Source organism: Mobula birostris, chromosome 4 (assembly GCF_030028105.1).
Source record: "Mobula birostris isolate sMobBir1 chromosome 4, sMobBir1.hap1, whole genome shotgun sequence".
Taxonomy (NCBI): domain Eukaryota; kingdom Metazoa; phylum Chordata; class Chondrichthyes; order Myliobatiformes; family Myliobatidae; genus Mobula; species Mobula birostris.
Window position 1 is genome coordinate 28,736,285 of NC_092373.1, and position 22,390 is coordinate 28,758,674.

The window sequence follows — 22,390 nt, forward strand, 5'->3', positions numbered from 1 at the left end:
ACTGCAATGATAAAGTACGACTTTAATTTTGAAAGGGTACGTCGGTTTAGTGGATATTTGCAGGATGGTTTGAGCCCTTACAAAAAACTGTATGATAGAAAAATGCGCGAGGCTCAGTAGTCAAGCAAGCCTTCCACATCAGCCACAGCAGACGACGAGCCTCGACCTTCGACATCGCGGCAGGCAGTCATAGGAGAAGATGAGCTGCCTGCCCTGATCGACGATGAGATGACACCCCCGTGTCCCACCACCCCAACACCCAGGCCCCGGACAGATACTGTACCGATTCGCGAAGAACGCAGCGATAGCTGGGAGGCACACAGCACATCTTTAAGAAAAAAGCCAAAATAAACATGCTAATTAATTAGGTGCTGCCTAGCACGTAATTGTCGGCCTAGATCAGAGGCGATGCAATCGGCAATCGCCTCTGATCTGCGCTGACATTTACATGCCGGGCAGCACCTAATTAATTAGCATATTTATTTTGGCTTTTTTCTTAACGATGTGCTGTGTGCCTCCCGGCTATCGCTGGATCCCTGCGTTCTTCGCGGCAATGTATCGGGTTGGCGGCCTGGAGGGTGGAGGCCGCTGCACCACCCAGCCTGCGACGACTCAGTCTAACATACCATCATCAGTGTGCTCGGAGCTGTTTTCCCAATTCCCGTAAGTGATACTACACTGCACATACATTATTTCTACTTAATATAGGCTGTGTATTTTAACATGTTATTAGGTAGATTTGGCAGCTTCATAGTTTAAAGGTTACTGGAGAGCGCATTTATGCCAACAGCGCTTGCGCGAGATTTTCTGCCGAGAACGCTTGCGTGAGGTTTTCGCTCCGGAGATCTGTGCAGGCAATCGTTGTAGAGAAGTATTTCTACTTTATATAGGCTGTGTATTTATCATATCATTCCTGCTTTTACTATATGTTACTGTTATTTTAGGTTTTATGTGTTATTTGGCATGATTTGGTAGGTTATTTTTGGGTCTGTGAACGCTCACAAAATTTTCCCATATAAATAAATGGTAATTGCTTCTTCGCTTTACGACATTTCGGCTTACGAACCATTTCATAGGAACGCTCTACCTTCGGATGGCGGGGGAAACCTGTAATAGGAAAAGTAATACCAGTAAAGGGAGTCTATGCTGGCCATGGGGTACTCCACAGCCAAGATGGTTGGTCTCTGGTGGTTGGAGAGTTATCGCTACTTTGCATTCAAAGCCTCTGCTTTTATATTCGTTCCTTACCAGTTCAAATGTTGCATTTCAGTGTTGTCTTTGGGTCATCTGACTGACCTATAACAACTTCTTAAAAAACGCAAACAACAGGAATTCTGCAGATGCTGGAAATTCAAGCAACACACATCAAAGTTGCTGGTGAACGCAGCAGGCCAGGCAGCATCTCTAGGAAGAGGTACAGTCGACGTTTCAGGCCGAGACCCTTCGTCAGGAACTCTTCTTCCGCCGTCTCCGTCTCCGAGCCTACTTCTTCGGCAAGGACTCTTCCATCCCCACCGATGACCCCTTCTCCCGTCCTCAACCCTCCTCTTCTTCATGGACACCCCGCTCTGGTCTTCTGCCTGCTCTGGATCTCTTTATTGCTAACTGCCGACGGGACACAACCGTCTCGACTTCACCGCACCTTGTTCCCATTCCAACCTTGCTCCTTCCGAACACTCTGCTCTCAGCTCCCTCCGCACTAATCCTAACCTTATTATTAAACCTGCCAATAAGGGGGGTGCTGTTGTAGTCTGGCGTACTGACCTCTACCTTGCCGAGGCACAGCGACAACTCGCGGATACCTCCTCTTATTTACCCCTCGATCGTGACCCCACTAAGGAGCACCAGGCCATTGTCTCCCACACCATCACCGACTTTATCTGCTCAGGGGATCTCCCATCCACTGCTACCAACCTTATAGTTCCCACACCTCGCACTTCCCATTTCTACCTCCTACCCAAGATCCACAAACCTGCCTGTCCTGGCAGACCTATTGTCTCAGCTTGCTCCTGCCCCACCGAACTCCTTTCTGCATACCTCGACACAGTTTTATCCCCCCTTGTTCAATCCCTCCCTGCCTATGTTCGTGACATTTCTCACGCTCTTAAACTTTTCAATGATTTTAAGTTCCCTGGCCCCCACCGCTTTATTTTCACCAGAAGTCCTGACGAAGGGTCTCGGCCTGAAACGTCAACTGTACCTCTTCCTAGAGATGCTGCCTGGCCTGCTGTGTTCACCAGCAACTTTGATGTGTGTTGCTATAACAACTTCTTATTGGCACTGGTCCAAGGGCTTCACAATTTCACGCTTTTATTCTCTTCGACTGTGATTCAAACAAGTCAAACCAGGTCACTCAGACACTGAACCAAAATAACGAGATTACTTCTGCAGCCTGCCATGGTACGTAATACACAGCTTATCTGAGAATGATCTCAGGTTTAGCAGGTCACTAGCAGAAACTTCACATTCAATTGCTCTGATTCGATTATCCCAGAGCAAGAACCAGTTCTCAACCAATTCACAAGAAGGAAGTTACAGGGCAGCTTCACAAAATTAACATCTCTTTCAAGCATAAGGCAAGAACAAAGACATTTTTTGTCTCATCGCCTTCAAGCCTAAGGCAAGAACAAAGAATTTTGTTTTTGTCTACTTCTACTGTCTTTGATTAATTTGCATTCACTGATTTTTGGACTGTAGTTCTTTCTAGTCAACAATACTTCTAGTTCAAATAAAGAAAGTAGTTGCTTGAGTTGAGCAATATGTTAATGTTTTACTATGTAATGTTTCTTCTGCTCCTTCCAGTGTGGTTTATCATGACACGAGAATGATGAAGAAACCGAAGAAGAGTAAGAAGGAGCAGGGAAAGAATGTTTCAATCATTGTTCAAAAATTTCTGAAAACCTACGAACGTCACTGTGGTCAGACATCAAGTGCAGTCAGCTCAATGCTTGTACGTAACCTGCAGAAATGCATCGAAAATGAAGAAATCCTGACCAAGGTACATATGGTGATCAAATCTTTACTGATAAAATGTCCACTTGAGGTCAGGTAATACTGGAGAGTCCAACAAGCATGGTATTTTTGGGGTGCTGTTGAAAAATACAAAACAATCAGTTTTTTTTTTCAAATCCAGTTTCACATTTATTGTCATTCAACCGTATACATCTACACTGAGAAACGAAACAGCGTACTTCCGGACCAATGTGCACAATGCAGCACACAGAACTCACACACTATACATCAGGTGATATTAACGTAAATTAGCAAATAATAAAATATATTCCAGAAGATTTAGCATAAAGTATACTTGGAATCAGAATCTTTGGCATACGTCGTGAAGTATGTTGTTTTGCCGTAGTCATACATTGAAAACATAATAAAAAACCTATAAATTACAATAAGAAAAAAATATGTATAAATATAAAAAGTAGTGCTAAAAGACAGAAAAGAATTAGTGAGGTAATGTACATGGGTTCATTATCCATTCAGAAATCTGAAGGTGATGGGGAAGAAGCTGCTCCTAATACATAGAATGTGTGTCTTCAGGGACCTGTACCACCTCCTTGATGGTAGCAATGAGAGGAGTGCATGTCCTGGGTGATGGGGGTCCTGAATAATGGATGCCACCTTCTTGAGGAATCAACTTTTCAAGATGTCCTTTTTGCTGGGGAGCTGACTGAGTTTGCAACTTTCTGCTGCTTTTTTCAATCCTGTGCAGTGGCAGAGGGTAATGCAACCAGTTAGAATGCTCTCCACGGTATATCTGTAGAAATTTGTGAGAGTCTTTGGTGACATAACTGCTCTCCTCCAAGTTCCAAAGAAATATAGCCGCTGTCGTCACTTCTTTGTAATTGCATCAATATGTCGGGCCCAGGATATTGGGCTCAGAGATGTTGACACACAGAAATGTGAAGCTGCTCACCCTTTCCACTGCTGATCCCTCGATTGGAATGGAGTGTGTTCTCTCACCTTCCTCTTCCTGAAGTCCCCAATAATCCCTTGGTCTTACTGATGTTGAGTGCATGTTGCTGTGACACCACTCAACCAGCTAATCTACTTCACTCTTGTACGACCCCTTGTCATCTTCTGAAATTCTTCCAACAGTGGTTATGCCATCGGCAAATTTATAGATGATGGTCAAGCTGTGCCTAGCCACACAGTTATGTGTGTAGGGAGAGTAGAGCAGTGGACTAAGCACCCATACTTGAAGTGCACTAGTGTTAATTGTCAGTGAGGAGGAGATGCTATTTCCATTCTGCACTGACTGTGGTCTCCTGAAGTCAAGGATCCAGTTGCAGAGAGAGGTACAGAAGCCCAGGTTTTGTAGTTTGTTGATTAGTATTGTGGGTACTATGACATTGAATACTGAGCTGTAATCAATAAACAGCAGCCTGATGTAGGTATTGCTATTTTCACACAAGTTATTAAGTAAACTGTATAACACTACTGGCACTTCATATGTGTGTGACCTGGGTGGTGGCAGGGAGTTCGGTAGTCTCATGGCCTGAGAGAAGAAGCTATTTCCCATCCTAACAGTCCTTATTCAAATGCTACAGTACCTCCTGCCTAATGGTGGGGGGCAGGGGTCAAAGAGATTGTTGGACGGTTGGGAGGGATCCTTTACAAGGCTAAAGACCTTGCATTTGCAGCACTCTTGATAAATATCTTTGGTGGGTAGGAGGGAGACCCCGACAATCCTCACTGCAGTCCCTGCAATCCTTTGTAGGTGTTGTGGTTAGATGCCATGCAATTTCCATACCAGGCAGTGATGTAGCTGGTCAGGACAATCGCATGGTTCTCCTGTAAAAATTGATTAAAATGGGGTGGGCAGCCTCAATCACCTCCATCTCCTCAGGAAGTGCAGACATTGTTGTGCTTTCTTGACTAAAGAGATAGTGTGATGGACCAGGTAAGATCTAGATAAGACAGCAATCAATAAATACTGGTTGGCAGGGCTCATAACAATACCTTAATCCCTCAGGCCAGCACCTGGTGGTTCAGGCTGCCCTGGAAAACTTGAGACAGACCTGATGCTCTCGATACAGTGCTGGTTAACTAGGGAACATTACATTACTTGGAACATTGCATATTACTCAGGAACATAGAATCAAATTCGGAACATAGAATCAGACTCAGGAACATTGAATAGCCTTTGGAAACTTGGAGGGCCATGGGAGACCCAGGAAACCGTGATGACCTTGAATATAGACTGGAGAAGCGCAGAACATAGACTTGAGAAACTCAGAGGGTAGCCTCGGGAAAATCGGAATGTAGCCTCAGGACAAGCACTGAGAATAGAAAGCACCCTCACCTCCAGCTGATCAATGACCAAGCCACTGTTGAACCTCCGCTGGGTCCATTTATAGGCATGGTCCTACTGTCATGGAGTGTGCTGCCAAATGATGGAACCCAAGTGCAGAGGAACGACAGACTCACGTGGAGACAGAAACAAGAGTTTATTCAGAGGAATTCCAATAGAACATCGGTGCCTCAACTGAGCGACACTGCGAGACGAACCATTCTCAAAACACAAGGACCCCACAATTTGTGCTAATCAGGAGTCCACTTTAAATAATCACATTACGCAGAAACCCTGTGCCAGTTAAAATAAACTTGACAAGATTAATCAGCACAAGAGCAAAACGGCTCAAGATAAGACAACTATTAACAAATACAGTTGCACGGGTCCACAGAGCTCATGACGGGTAGGGTGGTGCAGACAGCATTTGGCATGTTTGCCTTCATTGGATGGGGGACTGAGTACAAGAATTGACATGTCATGTTAGACCATAAGACATAAGAGCAGAATTATGCCATTTGGTTCATCGAGTTTGTCAGGTTTATTTTCCATCTCAAACCCATTCTCCTGTCTTCATGCATAACTTTTGACACCCTTGCTAATTAAGAACATGTCAATCTCTGCATTGTATACCCTTTGTCTTGGTCTCCTCAGCAATCTGTGGCAACAAATTCCACAGGTTCACCAGTCCGGCTAAGGAAATTCCTCCTCATTTTTGTTCTAAAGAGACAGCCTTCTATTCTGAGGTTGTATCCTCTGGTCTTAGACTCTCACACTATTGGAAACATCTTCTCCACATCCATTCTGTCTTGGCCTTTCAATATTTGGCCCCCCTTCATTTTTCTGAACTCCAGTGAGTATAAGCCCAGAGCCATCAAATGCTCCTCATATGTTAACTTTTTCATTCCCGAGATCATTCTTGTAAACCTCCTTTAGACCCCGTCCAATGGCATCTCATCCTTTCTTAGATATGGAACCCAAAAACTGCCAAATGTGGTCCACCAATGCCTCATAAAGCCTGAGGATTACATTTTACCTTCTACTCCTCTTGAATTGAATGCTGGCATTGCAGTCATTTGAACAATGGCTACAGATGATGGTCTCTCTCTGGGTGCTTTGCTATTGCCCAGTGGGTGGTGGGCATTGATGCTTTTTGTTAAAATGGGTGGGGAGTGGAGGTAGATGCCTTTCTGCTGCTTGCGCAGGGGAGGGTGAGAGGGGGCATTGGGGTTCTAATGGTTTTCTGTCGTTCATTCTCTTGGGGTTTTGTTTTTCGTAGAAGTCAATGAAGACGAAGTATTTCAGGTTGTGTACCTAATGCATTCTCTGATACTAAACGGAACCACTTGAACTTACAACGTGCAATATCTTCCGATACTTGGGGTTTGCATATTGATTTAAATGCACGTGGTAGATTGGGATATTGTGGATTTCTTTCTGGTGGGGTGGAATGAGATGATTATTTTTTGACTAGCAACAGCAATGTGTTCTTAATCACATATCAGAGCTAAAATACGACAGATTCCGCAGGTGCTGGAAATCCAGAGTATCACACACGAATGTTGGAGGAACTCAGCAGATCAGGCAGCATTTACGGAAATGAATAAACAGGCGACATTTCGGACCAAGACCCTTCTTCAGGACTGGAAAGGAAGGGGGTAGATGCCAGAATAAAAAGGTGGAGGGAGGGGAAGGAGGACAAGCTAGAAGGTGATGGATGGAAAGGGTAAATGGCTGGAGGAGGAGGAATCTGATAAGAGAGGAGAGTGGACCATGGGAGAAAGGGAAGAATTTATAAACAGACATCTCCTAGCAACTATTTGGGTTTACATGATAAGCTTTTAAAATCCGGTTCTATGAAGAAATGAGGAGAAAGTATTATATATTTGTAATTATCTTTCTCCCTTAGAAACTTGGAATCAGACACAAGATGAGCTGCCTCAGATTAAAAGCTAACAATGTTAAAACATGAAACTCTACTCAAAGAATTTTTTTCTGATTCTAGAACATAGAAATCTACAGCACATTACAGGCCCTTTGGCCAACAATATTGTGTCGACCAAGTAACCGACCCTAGAAACTACCTAGGATTACCCGACCACATAGCCCTCCATTTTTCTAAGCTCCATGTACCTATCTAAGAGTCTTTTAAAAGACCCTATTGTAACTGCCTCCATCACTGTCACTGGCAGTGCATTCCATGCACCCACCACTCTCTGTGTGAAAAACTTACCCCTGACATCCTCTCTGTACCTACTTCCTTAAAACTATGCCTTCTCATGTTAGCCATTTCAGCCCTGGGAAAAAGCCTCTGGCTATCCACACGATCAATACCTTTCATCATGTTATACACCTCTATCAGGTCACCTCTCATCCTCCGTCGCTCCAAGGAGAAACAGCCAAGTTCACTCAACCTCTCCTCATAAGGCACATTCTCCAATCCAGGCACTGGTGGCATCCGTTAGTCTCGCGAGACCATGGATCTGCTCCTGGAAAGTCTTGCTGCAGTCTGTGTTAGAGCAGCGTCTGTTGTGGCTGTAGAGGCCCACACAGGAGTGACAGTCTCGGCTGCATCGACTGCACTTGAAGCCACTGTCCTCCAGTGTTGTCATGGTGCTGTTTTTCTGACGAGTGCGCTTTGCTTCAGCAGCAAGCCTCAGCTTCTCTTCTCCTCTTTTTAGACCTCTGCGTAGTTCCAGATGAAGTTGAAGATCCAATTACAGAGGGAGGTACAGAGGCCCAGATTCTGCAACTTCTCAATCAGCATTGTGGGAATGATGGTATTAAATGCTGAGCTACAGTCGATGAACAGCATCCTGACATAGGTGCTTGTGTTGTCTAGGTGGTCTAAAGCCGTGTGGAGAGCCATTGAGATTACATCAGCCATTGATCTATTGTGGCAATAGGCAAATTGCAATGGATCCAGGTCCTTGCTGATGCAGGAGTTCAGTCTAGTAATGACTAACCTCTCAAGCATTTCATCACTGTTGATGTGAGTGCTACCGGGCGATAGATTTTAAGGCAGCCCACATTTTCCTTTTTAGGCACTGGTATAATTGTTGCCTTTTTGAAGCAAGTGGGAACTTCTGCCCATAGCATTGAGAGGTTGAAAATGTCCTTGAATACTGCCGCTAGTTGGTCAGCACAGGTTTTCAGAGCCTTACCAGGTACGCCATCAGGACTTTCCACCTTGCGAGGGTTCACTCTCTTTAAAGACAGTACTCAAAATGAAGTACTTATTGTTAAGGGGAATGGTCACAGGGATGCTTTCAGCTACCTGATGCTCTCTCTTCCCTCTCTTGACAGTCACCCACTTATCTGTCTCCTGTGACCCCCGGTGTGACTACCTGCCTGTAGCTCCTCACTTTCCCTAACAAGCCGAAGGTCGTTGAGCTGCAGCTCCAGCTCCCTAACTCTGTTTCTGAGGAGCTGCAGCTCAGCGCACCTGGTGATGATGTGGCCATCAAGGAGGCAGGAAGTCTCCCAGCTATCCCACGTCAGACACCAAGAGATGAAAACTGGCCTTGTAGTCATACCCACCATTCTTAAGTTAGAGGGAAAAGGAGATGTAAAAGTAACTGCTGAAAGAAGCTCGCTTTTTAAATCTTCTCAGCGGCCTTGAGTGATGACATGCTACTGCGTCTGTGCATTTCTCCCAATTGAACTGATTGCTTTGGTGAAATTCCAATTAATTTTAAAATAAAGAAACAAGTCCTTTTATATCCTTTCATATTCTATTAGGGAGGTGTCATTTTGTTCTATAATATTGACTTTAACCAAGGCTTTTGAGGGAGTGTGAAATCTTCATATGATTTATTTAAGGCTAATGAAAGCCATTTCGTCAGTGGGATGTGGGTACTGTTGGCAAAGCCAGCAAGTGCCCCTGAGAATGTACTTGTGTTTGTCTTCTTCAGCTGTTGGAGTCTCTCAGATGAAGGTATTCCTACGGGTCTTGGATAGTGAGTTCCAGGATTTACATCCAGCATTGACAATTAGGGTAGTGGTGAATTTCCATTTCAGAATGCTCAGTGACATAGATGTTCTGACATTCTGCTAAGCTGGCTTCTCCCGTGCTTCCAAGTTGCAGAGATCTCAGGCTTAGGAGGTGCTGCCAGGGAAGGTTGGTAAGTTGCTGTATCACATCTACAAGGTAAGAATACAGAAAAAGAAGCCAGCCATGAGTTTATTCCACCATTCGTAGAACATAGAACAGTACAGACCCTTCAGCCCACAATGTTGTGCTGACCCTTAAACTTACTGCATGATCAATCTAACCCTTCTCTCCCACAAAGCCCTCCATTTTTCTATCTTCCATGTGCCAATCTAAGAATCCCTTAAATGTCCCTAATGTATCACCACCCCAGCAATGCATTTCATGCACTTGTCACTCTGTAAAAAAACTACCTCTGACATTCTACCTCCTGTACTTTCTTCCAGTCACCTTAAAATTATGCCCTCTCATATTAGCTATGTCTACCCTGGGAAAAAGGTGCTGGCTGGCCGCTCTATCAATGCTTCTTATTATCTTATACACATCTATCAAATCACCTCTCATCCTCCTTTACCTGAAAGAGAAAAGCCCAAGATTGCTCAACATTTCCTCGTAAGACATGCCCTCTAGTCCACACAGCATCCTGGCAAATCTCCTCTGTACACTCTCTAAAGCTTCCACATCCTTCCTTTAATGAACCAACCAGAACTGAACATACTACTACAAGTGTGGTCTAACCAGAGTTTCAGAGCTATAACATTACCACATGCCTCCTGAACTCAGTCCCCAAGGAATGAAGGCCAACAAACCATATACCTTCCTATCCACCCGATCAACTTGCATGGCAACTGTGAGGAATCTATGGACGTGGATCACAAGGTCCCTCTGTTCCTCCACACTGCTAAGGATCCTGCCATTAACCTTGTACCCTGCCTTCAGATTTGACCTTCCAAAGTGTATCACTCATACTTTTCTGGTCTGAACTCCATTTGCCACTTCTGAGCCCAGCTCCACCTCCTGACAATGTCCTGTTGCAACCTATCCACAACACCACCAACTTTTGTGTCATCTGCAAGCTTTCTAACCCACCCTCCCACTTCCTTATCCAAGTCATTTAAAAAATCTCAAAGAGCAAGGGTCCCAGAACAGATCCCTGTGAAACACCACTGGTCACCAATCTCCAGGCAGAATACATTTCCTCTTCTACCACTCTCGGCCTTCTGTGGGCAAGCCATTTCTGAATGCATGCAGCCATGCTTTCCTGGCTCTCATACCTCCTGACTTTCTGAATGAACCTACCATAGGGAACCTTATCAAACTCCTTTCTAGGATCCATATATACCGCATCCACTGCTCTATCTTCATCATCTGTTACATCACCTCCTCGGAGAATTCAGTCAGGCTCATGACGCATGACTTAGCCCTCAAAAAACCATGCTGGCTATCCTTAATCAGACTACCAAATGCTCGTAAATCCTGCCTCTCAGAATCCTCTCCAATAGGTTACTCACCACTGATGTAACATTTGCTGGTTTATTATTTGCACGATTACCTCTACTCCTCTTCTTGTACAAAGGAATAATATTTGCCCCCTCCAGTCGTCGGCCACTACTCCTATGGCTAGTGACATTGCAAACACCATGGGCAAAGGTGCAGCAATCTCTTTATTTGCCTCCCATAGTAACCTAAGTATATTCCACCTGGCCCTGGGACTTATCTATGCTGATATTTTTAAAAATATTCCAGCACATTGTCGCTTTTAGCATTGATACGTTCCAGCATTTCCCCTTCATTTTCCTGCTTGATTCCACCAATTGTCTACATGTTTAAAAATTTGTCAGTCCTGGCATTGACTGTGCTCGATGATGTGGCAATCAGTGCCCCGCAGGGCACAGGATTCCAGAGTCATGATCCTCTGGGTGACAACATATTCCTTTTCATCATGTCTTCTCCTGGGCTGACTGTCGCCTAGTTCCGGACTCTCCAGCTGAAGGAAACAGATTCTCAGAAACAGCTGTGTCACTCACCACCAAAATCATTGGTGTTGCAATGAAATCAGGACTTCTCCTTCTAACTTACACTGAGTATGGGGCATCATAGACAGCCTCTGTTCTTAAGGTAACCCTCTTATCACAGAAATTACTCCAACCCGTTATTGTAACAGCACCCTTAAATATAGGCAAGCTCTGACAGTGCTTAATGTTTCACGTTCGCAACACCTGCACTCGCTCTGTCATGCTATTTGATCACTAGAGGTGATGACAGTACAACTGCAACATCTCTGAAAGAACCTTGTTTTTTAAGGGAGGAGAGATGGGATAATCCTTTGGGGATGAAAGTAAAAATACTGTACATCCACAAAATTAACCAAACTAAATTTAACATTTTCATATTTACAAGTTTGATCTAGAACTGTGCAGGAACAGGCCCTATGACCCATAATATTGAAGCCAAGCTGATCAAATTAACAATTAAACACTTCACTAATGCTTTCTGTCTACACAATGTCCATATCAAGATTCAATATTCTGATTTATTTACTGTATCATGTGTATATCGAAGCAGTCAGTGGAATGTGTCATTTGCGTTAACGAGCAGCAGTGCTGGGGACAGGCTGCAAGTGTTGCCACACATTCTAGTGCCAACACGCCCATCAGCACTGAACACAAAGCAGAGCAAAGCAACAACAGTGAACCAGCCCCCATTCCTCCACACACCCACATACACAGTCCTCCAACCTCAGGACGGCCTCCAGCGGACTCAGACCTGGGCGCGCAGGCACTGGGCATTGACTTTTCCCCAGCTGACTCGCAGTTCCGGTCATTGGGCCTCAGCTTCTGAACTTCCGATCAAACCTCGGCATCAACCCCAAGATCTGCTGACCACCAAACTAAGCCTTGAACTCTGGGCTCGCCAATGATGAGACCCCGAGCACTAGGCCTCGAACCTCAGACTCACTGATTCGCCTGTCAGTGGGGGTCATCGGTCCTCACTCCTCCTGATCGCATGGAACTCCAACTCCAAAACCTGCCGACAGGTCGCTGACCCTGGAGGGGCCACGCTGGTGTGCCAGCCAATCTCGGACCACGGATGTCTCATTTCTGTGTTATTGGCCTTGGAGCGGAGGCTTAGACTCCTAGCTGACCTCTAATTCCCCCACATCCATGCTCCTAAGTTCTAACCTAACTCCCCTCACTGTCCCCTAAAGCATCATTGTAAACCTAGATCTGAGCTACGACATTGACAGAGACCACAGCTCAGTAGTATCCTGAAAAATAATCCCTCCAATTCCCTACACATTGATTTGCCAATTTAAGAACCTGTATTGTATTTCCCTCTACTACCTCTCCTGTCAGCACTGGCCAGCTGCCTACTGTTCTCTTTGTTTTAAAAAAATGACTTGGCCCTCACCTGAAAAAGATCTGCCTGCCTTAAATCTACCTGCTAATTTCCTTGCTCGCCGTGAATGAAGCAGTTCAGTTTGCACTGGGGTATCACCAGTAGGTGACACTCTAATATCAGTTTCAGGAAAGGTGAGGAAGCCTCTAGTTCCCACCTGTACTTACTTGGTTGAGCTGACTCCAGCAACGTTTGATGTCTTGTTGTGGTCTTGCTAACGCTTTGCGACTACCCGAACATAACCTCAGCATACTCAGTGATTCACCCTGATGCTCGGCTTCCCCGTGCGACAACTTGGGAAAAGTTCAGTATTGCCGACTCGAAAACGGTGCCCAGACAACCTGATGCTCTTTCTGCTTCAGTCGCTTGGACCACAGTAGCACCCTTTGGTTTTCAGCCAGCCACGTTCCACCAGCACATCAGTGGGCACCTGCCCTGTAACTGCATGTGGTGTATTCCACTTGTGAAATGAGAAGCGCGTTTGGCACGTCAGTTTTCTCAGTCACTTCTGGCAACCTGTGTGAGCCTGGGTGAAGTGGAACTGTGCACAGAAACTTAATTAGGGGTGGTCAGCACGTCTGTAGTCATTGGAGATCATGTCTTAGCAGCTTATAGAGCCATAGATATATAAAGCACTACAGCACAGAAACAGGCCCTTCAGCCCATTAAGTTCATTCCGTACTGTTATTCTGCCTAGTCCCATTGACCCGCACCTGAGTTGTAGCCCTCCATACCCCTCATGTACATGTATGTATCCAAACCTCTCTTAAATATTGAAATCAAACCCAGATCCACCATTTCTACTGGCAGCTTGTTCCACACTCTCACCAATCTCTGAGTGAAGAAGTTCCCCCTCATGTCCCCCTTAATCATTTCACCTTTGAACCTTAACCTATGACTTATAGTTCTCGTCTCATCAGTGGGAAAAGCCTGCTTACATTTACCCTGTTGACACCCCTCATGATGTTATAGATCTTTATCAAATCTCCCCTCATTCTGCTGCACTCCAGGGAACTTGTGGTTTTTGTTTTCAATGAGCTGACCAAGAAAGGTGATAAGGGCAGGGCGTGGTTTGTATGGACTTCAGTGAGGTTTTTCATAAGGTTCTATCTACATGGTAGGCTGCACTGAATGTTAGATCAGGTGGAATTCTAGGAGAGCTGGCTAAGTAGATACATAATTGGCTTGATGTTAGAAAGCATGAGGTGATGGTAGAAGGTTGTTTCTCCGACTGCAGTCCTGTGGCCAGTGGTAGCCTTGGGCTAGTGCTGGGCCCATTGTTGTTTAAATTCTATATCAGCGATTCAGATGAGAATGTGCAAGGTATGGTTGGTAAGATTGCAGATGACACTTCAGTAGGTGGTATAGTGGGCAATGAAAAAGGTTATCAACAATTGCAAGGAGATCTTGATCTGCTGAGTGAGTGGGCTTGAGAATGGCAAATGGAATTTTGTTCAGTAAGTGCAAGGTGTTATATTTTGGAAAGTCAAACCCCCAGGATTTTCATGGTGAACTGTAGGGTTCTGGGGAGTGTTGTAAAAGAGAGGGGCCTTGAATCCCTGAAAGTGGGGTCGCAGGCAGACGGGATGGTGAAGAAGGTTTTTTGGTATGCTGGCGATCATAAATCAATTATTGAGTATAAAGGTTGAGAGGTAGTGTGTGGTTGTAGAGGATGCTGGTGAGGTTGCACTTGGAGTATTGTGTTCAGATTTGATTGCTCTGCTATGGGAAAGATGTTATTAAACTACTGAATGCAGAAAAGCCTTACAAGGATGCTCCCAGGACTTGGGAGCCTGAGACATAGAGCAAGAATAGATAGACTAGGGCTTTATTCCCTAGAGTGTAGAAGACTGAGAGGTGATCTTGTAGAGATGTATGAAATCATGAGGGGCATTGATAGGGTGAATACACTCAGTCTTTTCGCAGAGTTGGGGTATCAAGAACTAGAGGGCATAGGTGTAAGATGAGATGGGAAAGAGGAATTTGAGGGGCAACTTTTTACACAAAGGGTTGTATCAATGTGGAATCAGCTGCCAAAGGAAGTGGTTGAGGCACACATAATAACAACTTTTATTGGATAGGTACATGGATTGGAAAGATTTAGAAGGTTATGAGATTTTATTGGATAGGTACATGGATTGGAAAGATTTAGAAGGTTATGGGCCAAATACTGGCAAATTGGACTATCCTGGTCAGCATGGACCAGTTGGACTGAATATCGTGTTTCTATGCTGGATGACTCTATAACTCCATGCCCTTACACCTGATTGCCAGATGCTGGCCTGTTATTGATAGGGAGCACCAGTGCCAGTTAATGCTTGACCTTGGCCATCTGCTCCAGGCAGAGCTTATCACATATCCTACCTCTTCCAATCCAGATTGACAGCATGTTCAGGTAGACATACTGGGAACATAGGAGTAGTTGGGCCAGTTGTCAATGAGTTGCCCCTTCATGTAGCACTCTCTGCAGAATGCTCTTTCTACCTCATAAATTCCTCAACCTCTCAAAAGAATCATGTCGTGGTTAAATCAAAATTTCAAAACTGAGATTGGTAGATCTTTGGAGATGATAAGGTGTCAGGTTAATGGTGGAATAACCTTTGTGTGCTTGTGTGTGTATTGTAAACCATGCCTCCAGATGATACTTCACACACTGTGAGGTTGGGTGTCTCTGGAAACAAAGTTCAAAATTCAAAATAAATTTATTATCGAAGTACATATATGTCACTGTGTACTACCATGAGATTCACTTTCTTGTGGACCTCCTCAGTAAATATAAAGAAACACACTAGGATCAATGAAAAACTGCACACAACAAAGATGGGCAAACAACCAATGTGTAAAAGACAACAAATTGTGCAAGTATATAGAAACATAGAAAACCTACAGCACAATACAGGCCCTTCAGCCCAGAAAGCTGTGCCGAACATGTCCCTACCTTAGAAGTTACCTAGGGTTGCCCATAGCCTTCTGTTTTTCTAAGCTCCATGTACCTATCCAGGAGTCTCTTAAAAGACCCTATTGTATCCAACTCCACCACCATTGCTGGCAGCCCATTCCATGCACTCACCACTCTCTGCCTAAAAAACTTAGCCCTGACATCTCCTCTGTACCTACTTCCAAGCACCTTAGAACTGTGCCCTCTCGTGCTAGCCATTTCAGCCCTGGGAAAAAGCCTCTGACTATTGTCACAACCCTATGACAGGAATAAAGAACCAGCAGAGATGGAAAACACTTTGGAGTCCAGTATTGCTATAAACTAATAATATTTATTAGTAACTGTGCAATACAGTAATATAAATGTAGATAAGTCAAAAAGGTTAGCAATGATTATATGTATAAGTAAGTATATCAATAAGTGTGGAAATATATGTATGAAAAACCAAGCTTCTTTAAGTCTAGGGGTAAAAAGATAGTCTTACGATGATGCGTAAAGTTAAGTTCAGTTCAGTTCAGTTCATGGTATTGAGTAGTGATGGGGTGAGGGGGGGGGGGAAGAGGTTTGAGTCTTCGGGTGAGCTGATGCCATCGATCTCCTTGTCATCCTTTGAAATCCTTTAAAAGTCACCGACTGTGACTTTAACAAAGGGGACCAGTTTTCTGTGGTGAGCTATCCCCCAGGCGAGGGTGGACACACAGACAGCTCCCCACCAGTCAACCCTTTTCCTCTTTCCACTGCAAGAGCGATGGATCGATCCGCCTGATCGATCCTCCAAAACCCACTTTTCCTGTGGGTACAACAATGCTCATTCAATGTCCAAACATGTGTCTGGGGTCTGTATCATCTGACCTCCTATTTTATCTCCCCGTGCTGAGCATCAACTGTCATTCAAATACTCCCTCCTTCCTCTCTCTCTGAAAGAAATGCACAAGCAGGCGAACTGTCTTTGAAGAAAGTGTCAACAACCTGCCGAAAATCATAACGTCGCGTGTCCATTAAATAACACTGCCTTCGATCACCATAGCAACTTACGAGCTGCTCGGTGCTGTCTCCAACTCAGTAGACGTCCAAAGTTACTTCCAGTGCCTTAAAGTGACAGTCCAACCGTTAATCTTCGTCTCTCGCTCTTTTACAAACAAGCTATTGATGTTAAATAACTCACTCTTTCTCTGTTCAAAAGCACAGTTAATAGGGGTACTTCAGGATCCCCTCACACTATCCACACGATCAATGCCTCTCATCATCTTATACATATATAAAAGAAAAAAACTAAATAATAAAAAAAAATCAATAAAAAACTATTGAAAACGAGAGTTCTGGAGTGCTTGAAAGTGAGTCCATAGGTTATGGAATCAGTTTAGTGTTGAGGTTCATGAGCTTGATGGTTCCTGAACCATGTGTTGTGGAACGTCCTTCCCAAAGGCGACGGTGAGAAGAGAACATGGTCTGGATGGTGGGGGTCTTTGATGATGAATGCTGCTTTCTTGTGGCATTGGTCCTTGTAGATGTGTACAGTGATTAGAAGGGTTTTTCCTGTCATGAACTGGGCTGCATCCACTACTTTTTGTAGGCTTTTCCATTCCTGGGCATTTGTGTTTCCTTACCAGGCTGTGATGCTACTAGAAGGGACACTCTCCACTGCGCATCTATAGAAGTTTGTCGGAGTTGTAGATGACATGCTGAATCTACGCAAACTTGTAAGAAAGTTGAGTCATGGGACTTACCTGGTGGAGAGGGTCAGTAACTTTAAATACCTCAGCATTATCATTACAGAGGATCTGTCCTGGGCCCAGCACGTAAGTGCCATTTACAAAGAAGGCACTTGTAAGTGCCTCTACTTTCTTATAAGTGCAGAGCTCTCACCAGGCTCGTACACAAACTTGGCACGATAGCTAACTCTGCTAACAGCCATGTGACTCAGTGCTGAGAAGGCCACCTTTCATAAGCAAGATATGTCTATTGTCAGTATAATTTGGGGTTCCACCAAAGTGGAAAGTTGGGATGCTCCAATCAAAAAGCATTGATTGCAGTAAATGCTGTGTAAATACTGCCCCATACACAACTAATAGTCGCCAAGAAATGACAGATCGTACCCCAGCATAAAATTATAAAGTAAGTATATTTACCAATTTTTCAGCTTTTAACAAACCGTTAAGAGGAAAAGAAAAGAACAATAAAAGGGCCCATTACAGTTAAACCAGCAGCTGGGTGTATTGCTTTACTCATGGTGCTGAATTCTCATCACCAACCACAGGAAGAACTTCCTTTCTTAGAATCTTTGACTTGCAAAGCAGTTCATGCTTTAGTGTTTCCCCTTCAGATGGTATCTTTCAAGCATCTTCCCTGGGGTTCTTCTCTCCACACCTCCTGCTGGAAGACCCCAACCAGACTACTGTCCTTCAGAAATCTCATCTCACCCAGCTCTCTCGAATCTTCTTTCACATCCCACTGGGCAGAAAATTACAACACATACCCAGAGAATCCTGATTGGCTGACAAAACATTCCTAAGTTGGACAATATGGTTCCATATCTTTAGCTGAAACCAAAACATTCTCACTAGCAGGACACATTCTTTTACAGAAAACTGATAAAATAAAAATACCTCACAGCATTGCAGTAGAAATCTTACTCAAGGCATTACATCAGTCTGCAAAGATTTGGCATGTCATCTAAAACCTTGACAAGCTTCAGTGGAGAGTATACTGACTGGCTGCATTGCAGCCTAGGTAGGAAGCAGAACATTTGTTTGTTTTTAAGTCTCAAGTAAATTGAAAAACATATGGAAGAACAGATGCCCAGGCATGTTAAGAGAAGATATTTAGGAAATGAAAACTTCACATGAAAGGACTGTAGCAGCACATCAAACTAAAGGTGAAAGAGTTGCACTGATTTTGGAGCTGGGATACTGACAACAACCACAAATATCAGGTTTTACTGCTGAAAATTCTGGTTGTGTTTTCTTGTTTTAATACTCACTGGAGATCTTTGCGTTTGTCCCAAAGCCTGTTTCGCTCAGTCATTTCCCAGTGTTTTAGATGTCCAACTAGAAAAAAATGTCTGTAACACCACAACCAGACTGCAAAGACAAAGTATTAGCACTGAGAGGTTTAAGTAGAACACCACAGGAAAGTCCTTCAATGATTTTGTAAAATAGAATGAGTGAACTTGACAAGGCACTAGGAAACTTGTTTTATAGTTGACTCTTGCATTGTTTGAGATTTACGTAAACAAACGTGGCTGGCCATGTGTAAGGTAACTATGCAGAAGGTGAATTGATGGATAAAGCAACCCTTAACAAAATGAAAGCTTTGATATTTCTTCAGCTTATTTCATTTTAGGAACTGCTTCTTCCTCTCCACCATCCGATTTCTGAATGGTCCATGATCACTACCTCACTATTCCTCTTTTACATTATTTTTGCAGGCTGGTGGCGTAGTGGCATCAGCACTGGACTTCGGGGCGAGAGGTCCCGAGTTTGAATCTGACCAGCTCCCTTGTACGCTCTCCATCCGTGCCTGGGTTGAGTGTCGAGCTAACAATTCGACCTTGTAAAAAAAAACTGGAGAGGGATGGGCTCCGCCAGGTTTCAGATGCCCAAGACACGCCATATGATGAGCACACCAAAAAGCTTGTCATGATGACGCCCCGATGACTCTACCAGGAGTTAAGGGCACGCGTGTATATACACACACACACACACACACACCCCTTATTTATTATTTTCAGTCATATTATATGTTGCACTGTACTGAAGCCACAAAACAACAAATTTCATGGCATATGGCAATGATAATAAGCCTGATTCTGATTCTGACATTAATTTTGATTCTGATCTCTAAAAATTTCAAAGTTCAAAATACATTTATTATCCAAGTGCATGTATGTCAGCAGCTACAGTACTGAGCAAAAGTCTTAGGCACACGTATATATCGCTAGGGTACCTAAGATATTTGCACAGTATTGTAGCTATTTTATGTATTGCACTGTACTGCTGCCACAAAAAAACAAAACAAATTTCATGACATGTATGAGCGATGATAAACCTGATTCTGATATGGGTCTCTATTGTGGACTCAGAGTGGGAAGGGTGCAAGGAGAGGGAATTTATGGTTGGGTAAATGGGAAGTTAGCAGGAAACACCAGAGAGACATGCTGTAATGATCGATAAATCAATAGTTTGGAATCAAACTACATTGTACATTCTCTGTAAAATAAAATTGAAGACCTCAGAGCAAGATTGCAGTACTGGAGGGATATCAGGGACTGCTGTGTACTTTGCTTCACAGAAACATAGCTCATACTCACTATTTTTGATATACAATGCTGCAGCCTGAGGGCTTCCCCAATGACAGGACAGCTGAGTCCTTTAAAGGTAAAGGAGGCAGAGTATGCTTCATGATTAACTCATTGTGGTGCACAGATGTGGCAGTTCGGTCTCAGTCCTGGAACATATAGCAGTCAAGTGTTGTTCATTTTATATGCCGAGGTAGCTTTCTGCCATCATCCTGGTAGAAGTGTACATTCCCCTCCTGGCAAACATCAGGAAGGCACTGAGTACCATGATCAACAGTCACAAAACAGCACATCCTGATGCCTTCCCTACCTATGAAGGGAATTTCAACCAGACCAGCCTGAAGAAGTCTCTGACCAACTACCACCAACATATCACCTGTGGAACCAGGGGAGCCAACACACTTGACCACTACTACACCACCATCAAGAACGCTTACCACTCCCACGCTTTGGAAAGTTCGACTACCTGGCTGTACTCCCAGTGTACTGGCAGAGACTAAAGACTGCAGCACCAGTGGTAAGGAACAAGAATGTATGATCAAGGGAGGTGGACTGGCACTTACAGGACTGCTTTGAGTTAGTGAGCTGGACAATATTCAGTGATTCATCCTCAAATTTGAATGAATATACCACAGTTGTCACCGACTTCATTGAGACCTGTGAGAGTGTGTGTCTTTCAGGACGTACCAGACATTTTCAAACCAAAAGCTGTGGATGACCCAGGAGATTTGTAATCTGCTGACAGCTAGATCTGTGGCATTCAAGAACGGTGATCCATAATTATATGATTTACAGAAGGCTATTTTAAAAGTGAGAAAATAATTCTGATTGAAATTAGACACAGAATTGGAAGCATGTCAGCTCTGACACGGTTTATAGGCCGTTACTTCCTACAAAGCAAAACCCAACATCATGAACAGCTCTGATCCTCACTCCCAGATGAGCTCAACACTTCTTATGCACATTTTGAAAGGGAGAATAAATCTTACCCATATCCCTGCAGGACTGATCTCGGTCTCAGAGTCTGACATCAGGACATCTATTAAGAGGGTGAACCCTTGCAAGGCATCAAGCCCCGATGATCTACCTGGTAGGCTCCGAAAATCTGTGCCAGCCAACTGGTAGGAGTGTTCAAGGACTTTGACAATCTCTCGCTGCTGCAGTCGGAGGTTCCCACCCACTTCAAAATGGCCACAATCATACCAGTGTCTCTAGCGGTAAGATGGCAGTGCGTGTAGATGCAGTAGTCTCTTGGGGGACAACCGAAGGTGCTTTTTTCCTTGTTAAACGTGCTTTAATGCATGGTAAGACTAGTCTTTACTCCAATAACTACCTGTACAGCACGTCCACCGCATCAGTGAGCTGCTCGTTGTTCGGAGTAGTTGGCTGGGGTGTCATAAGAGATGGCCTGCAGTTTGGAGAAAGCAAGTCGGCCTGCCAAGCTGGAGAGGTTGAATCGGGCCGTCCGGTCGGGGATGTGGAATCCGGCCGTCCGGTTGGGGATGCCGAATCGGGCCGTCCCGTCAAGGATGTCGAGTTCAGCCATCCGGTCAGGGATGTCGAGTCGGGCCGTCCGGTCGGGGACGTCGAGTCGGGCCGTCCGGTCGGGGACGTCGGGTCGGGCCGTCCGGTCGGGGACGTCGGGTCGGGCCGTCCGGTCGGGGACGTCGAATCCGGCCGTCGGGTCGGGGATGTGAGATCGGGCTGTCAGGCTGGGGATGTTGAATCAGGGCATTGGGCCTGGGGATTCAAGCTAGGTTGTCGGGCTAGGGAATTGGAGTCAGGCTGTCGGGCTGAGAAATTGGAGACAGGCTGTCAGGCTGGGGAATTGGAGGCAGGCTGTTGGGCTGGGGAATTGAAGTCGGGCTGTTGGGCTTAGGGATTCGAACTGGGCCATTGAGTTGCAGGAGAAGCCAGTTTCGTTTGGAAGTGCTGACCTGGGTGGAGACCATGCTGCTGCCTGCTACTCAGAGGCATTGGAGTTGGTGCCTTCGAATTGGCATGAAGAGAGCATGCAGTGAAGCTGTGAGTGACCGTCTTGGACTTTCCTTTTGCGATCGTAAGACCCTGTTGGACATTGGTTGCCATAGGCCTGCTTCTCTTGTTTGGTGGCGGGAAAGCAGTGTTGCGTCGGTTGTCGATAGGACTAGGCCTCAGTCCTCAGGCTTGCACTGTTATGTGGCATCCGGGCTCCGCTGGGGGTGGCCTCGTGTCCGTGCTGCCCCCCAGTGGTGTATCGGTGGAGTTACAGGCCGGACTGCTGGGAGCCATCAATTTGTGGGACTTGTTGCTCGGGAGCTTAGTCTAAAAAAAAAAGATGTATTGTTTTCCATACATCCTTTTTTCCCCTTTCTCATTATTTTGAATGCACGTGTATGTTCTTGCACCTTGGCCTCAGAGGAACTCTGTCTCACTCGGCTATATCAATGTATGGTTTGAATGACAATTAAACTTGATTTGATTTGA

At 44.7% G+C, this 22,390-nt stretch overlaps 1 protein-coding gene across 1 annotated transcript in view; it reads left to right on the forward strand.

Moving 5' to 3' along the window:
- LOC140195872 (uncharacterized) overlaps nucleotides 1–22,390 on the forward strand; it is a 128,619-nt gene that overhangs the window by 22,673 nt on the left and 83,556 nt on the right. The window contains exon 2 of the mRNA XM_072254512.1: nucleotides 2,803–2,998. Within this exon, the coding sequence (XP_072110613.1) occupies nucleotides 2,825–2,998 (174 nt within the window). The 5' untranslated portion in view covers nucleotides 2,803–2,824. The remainder of the gene's footprint in view (nucleotides 1–2,802; nucleotides 2,999–22,390) is intronic.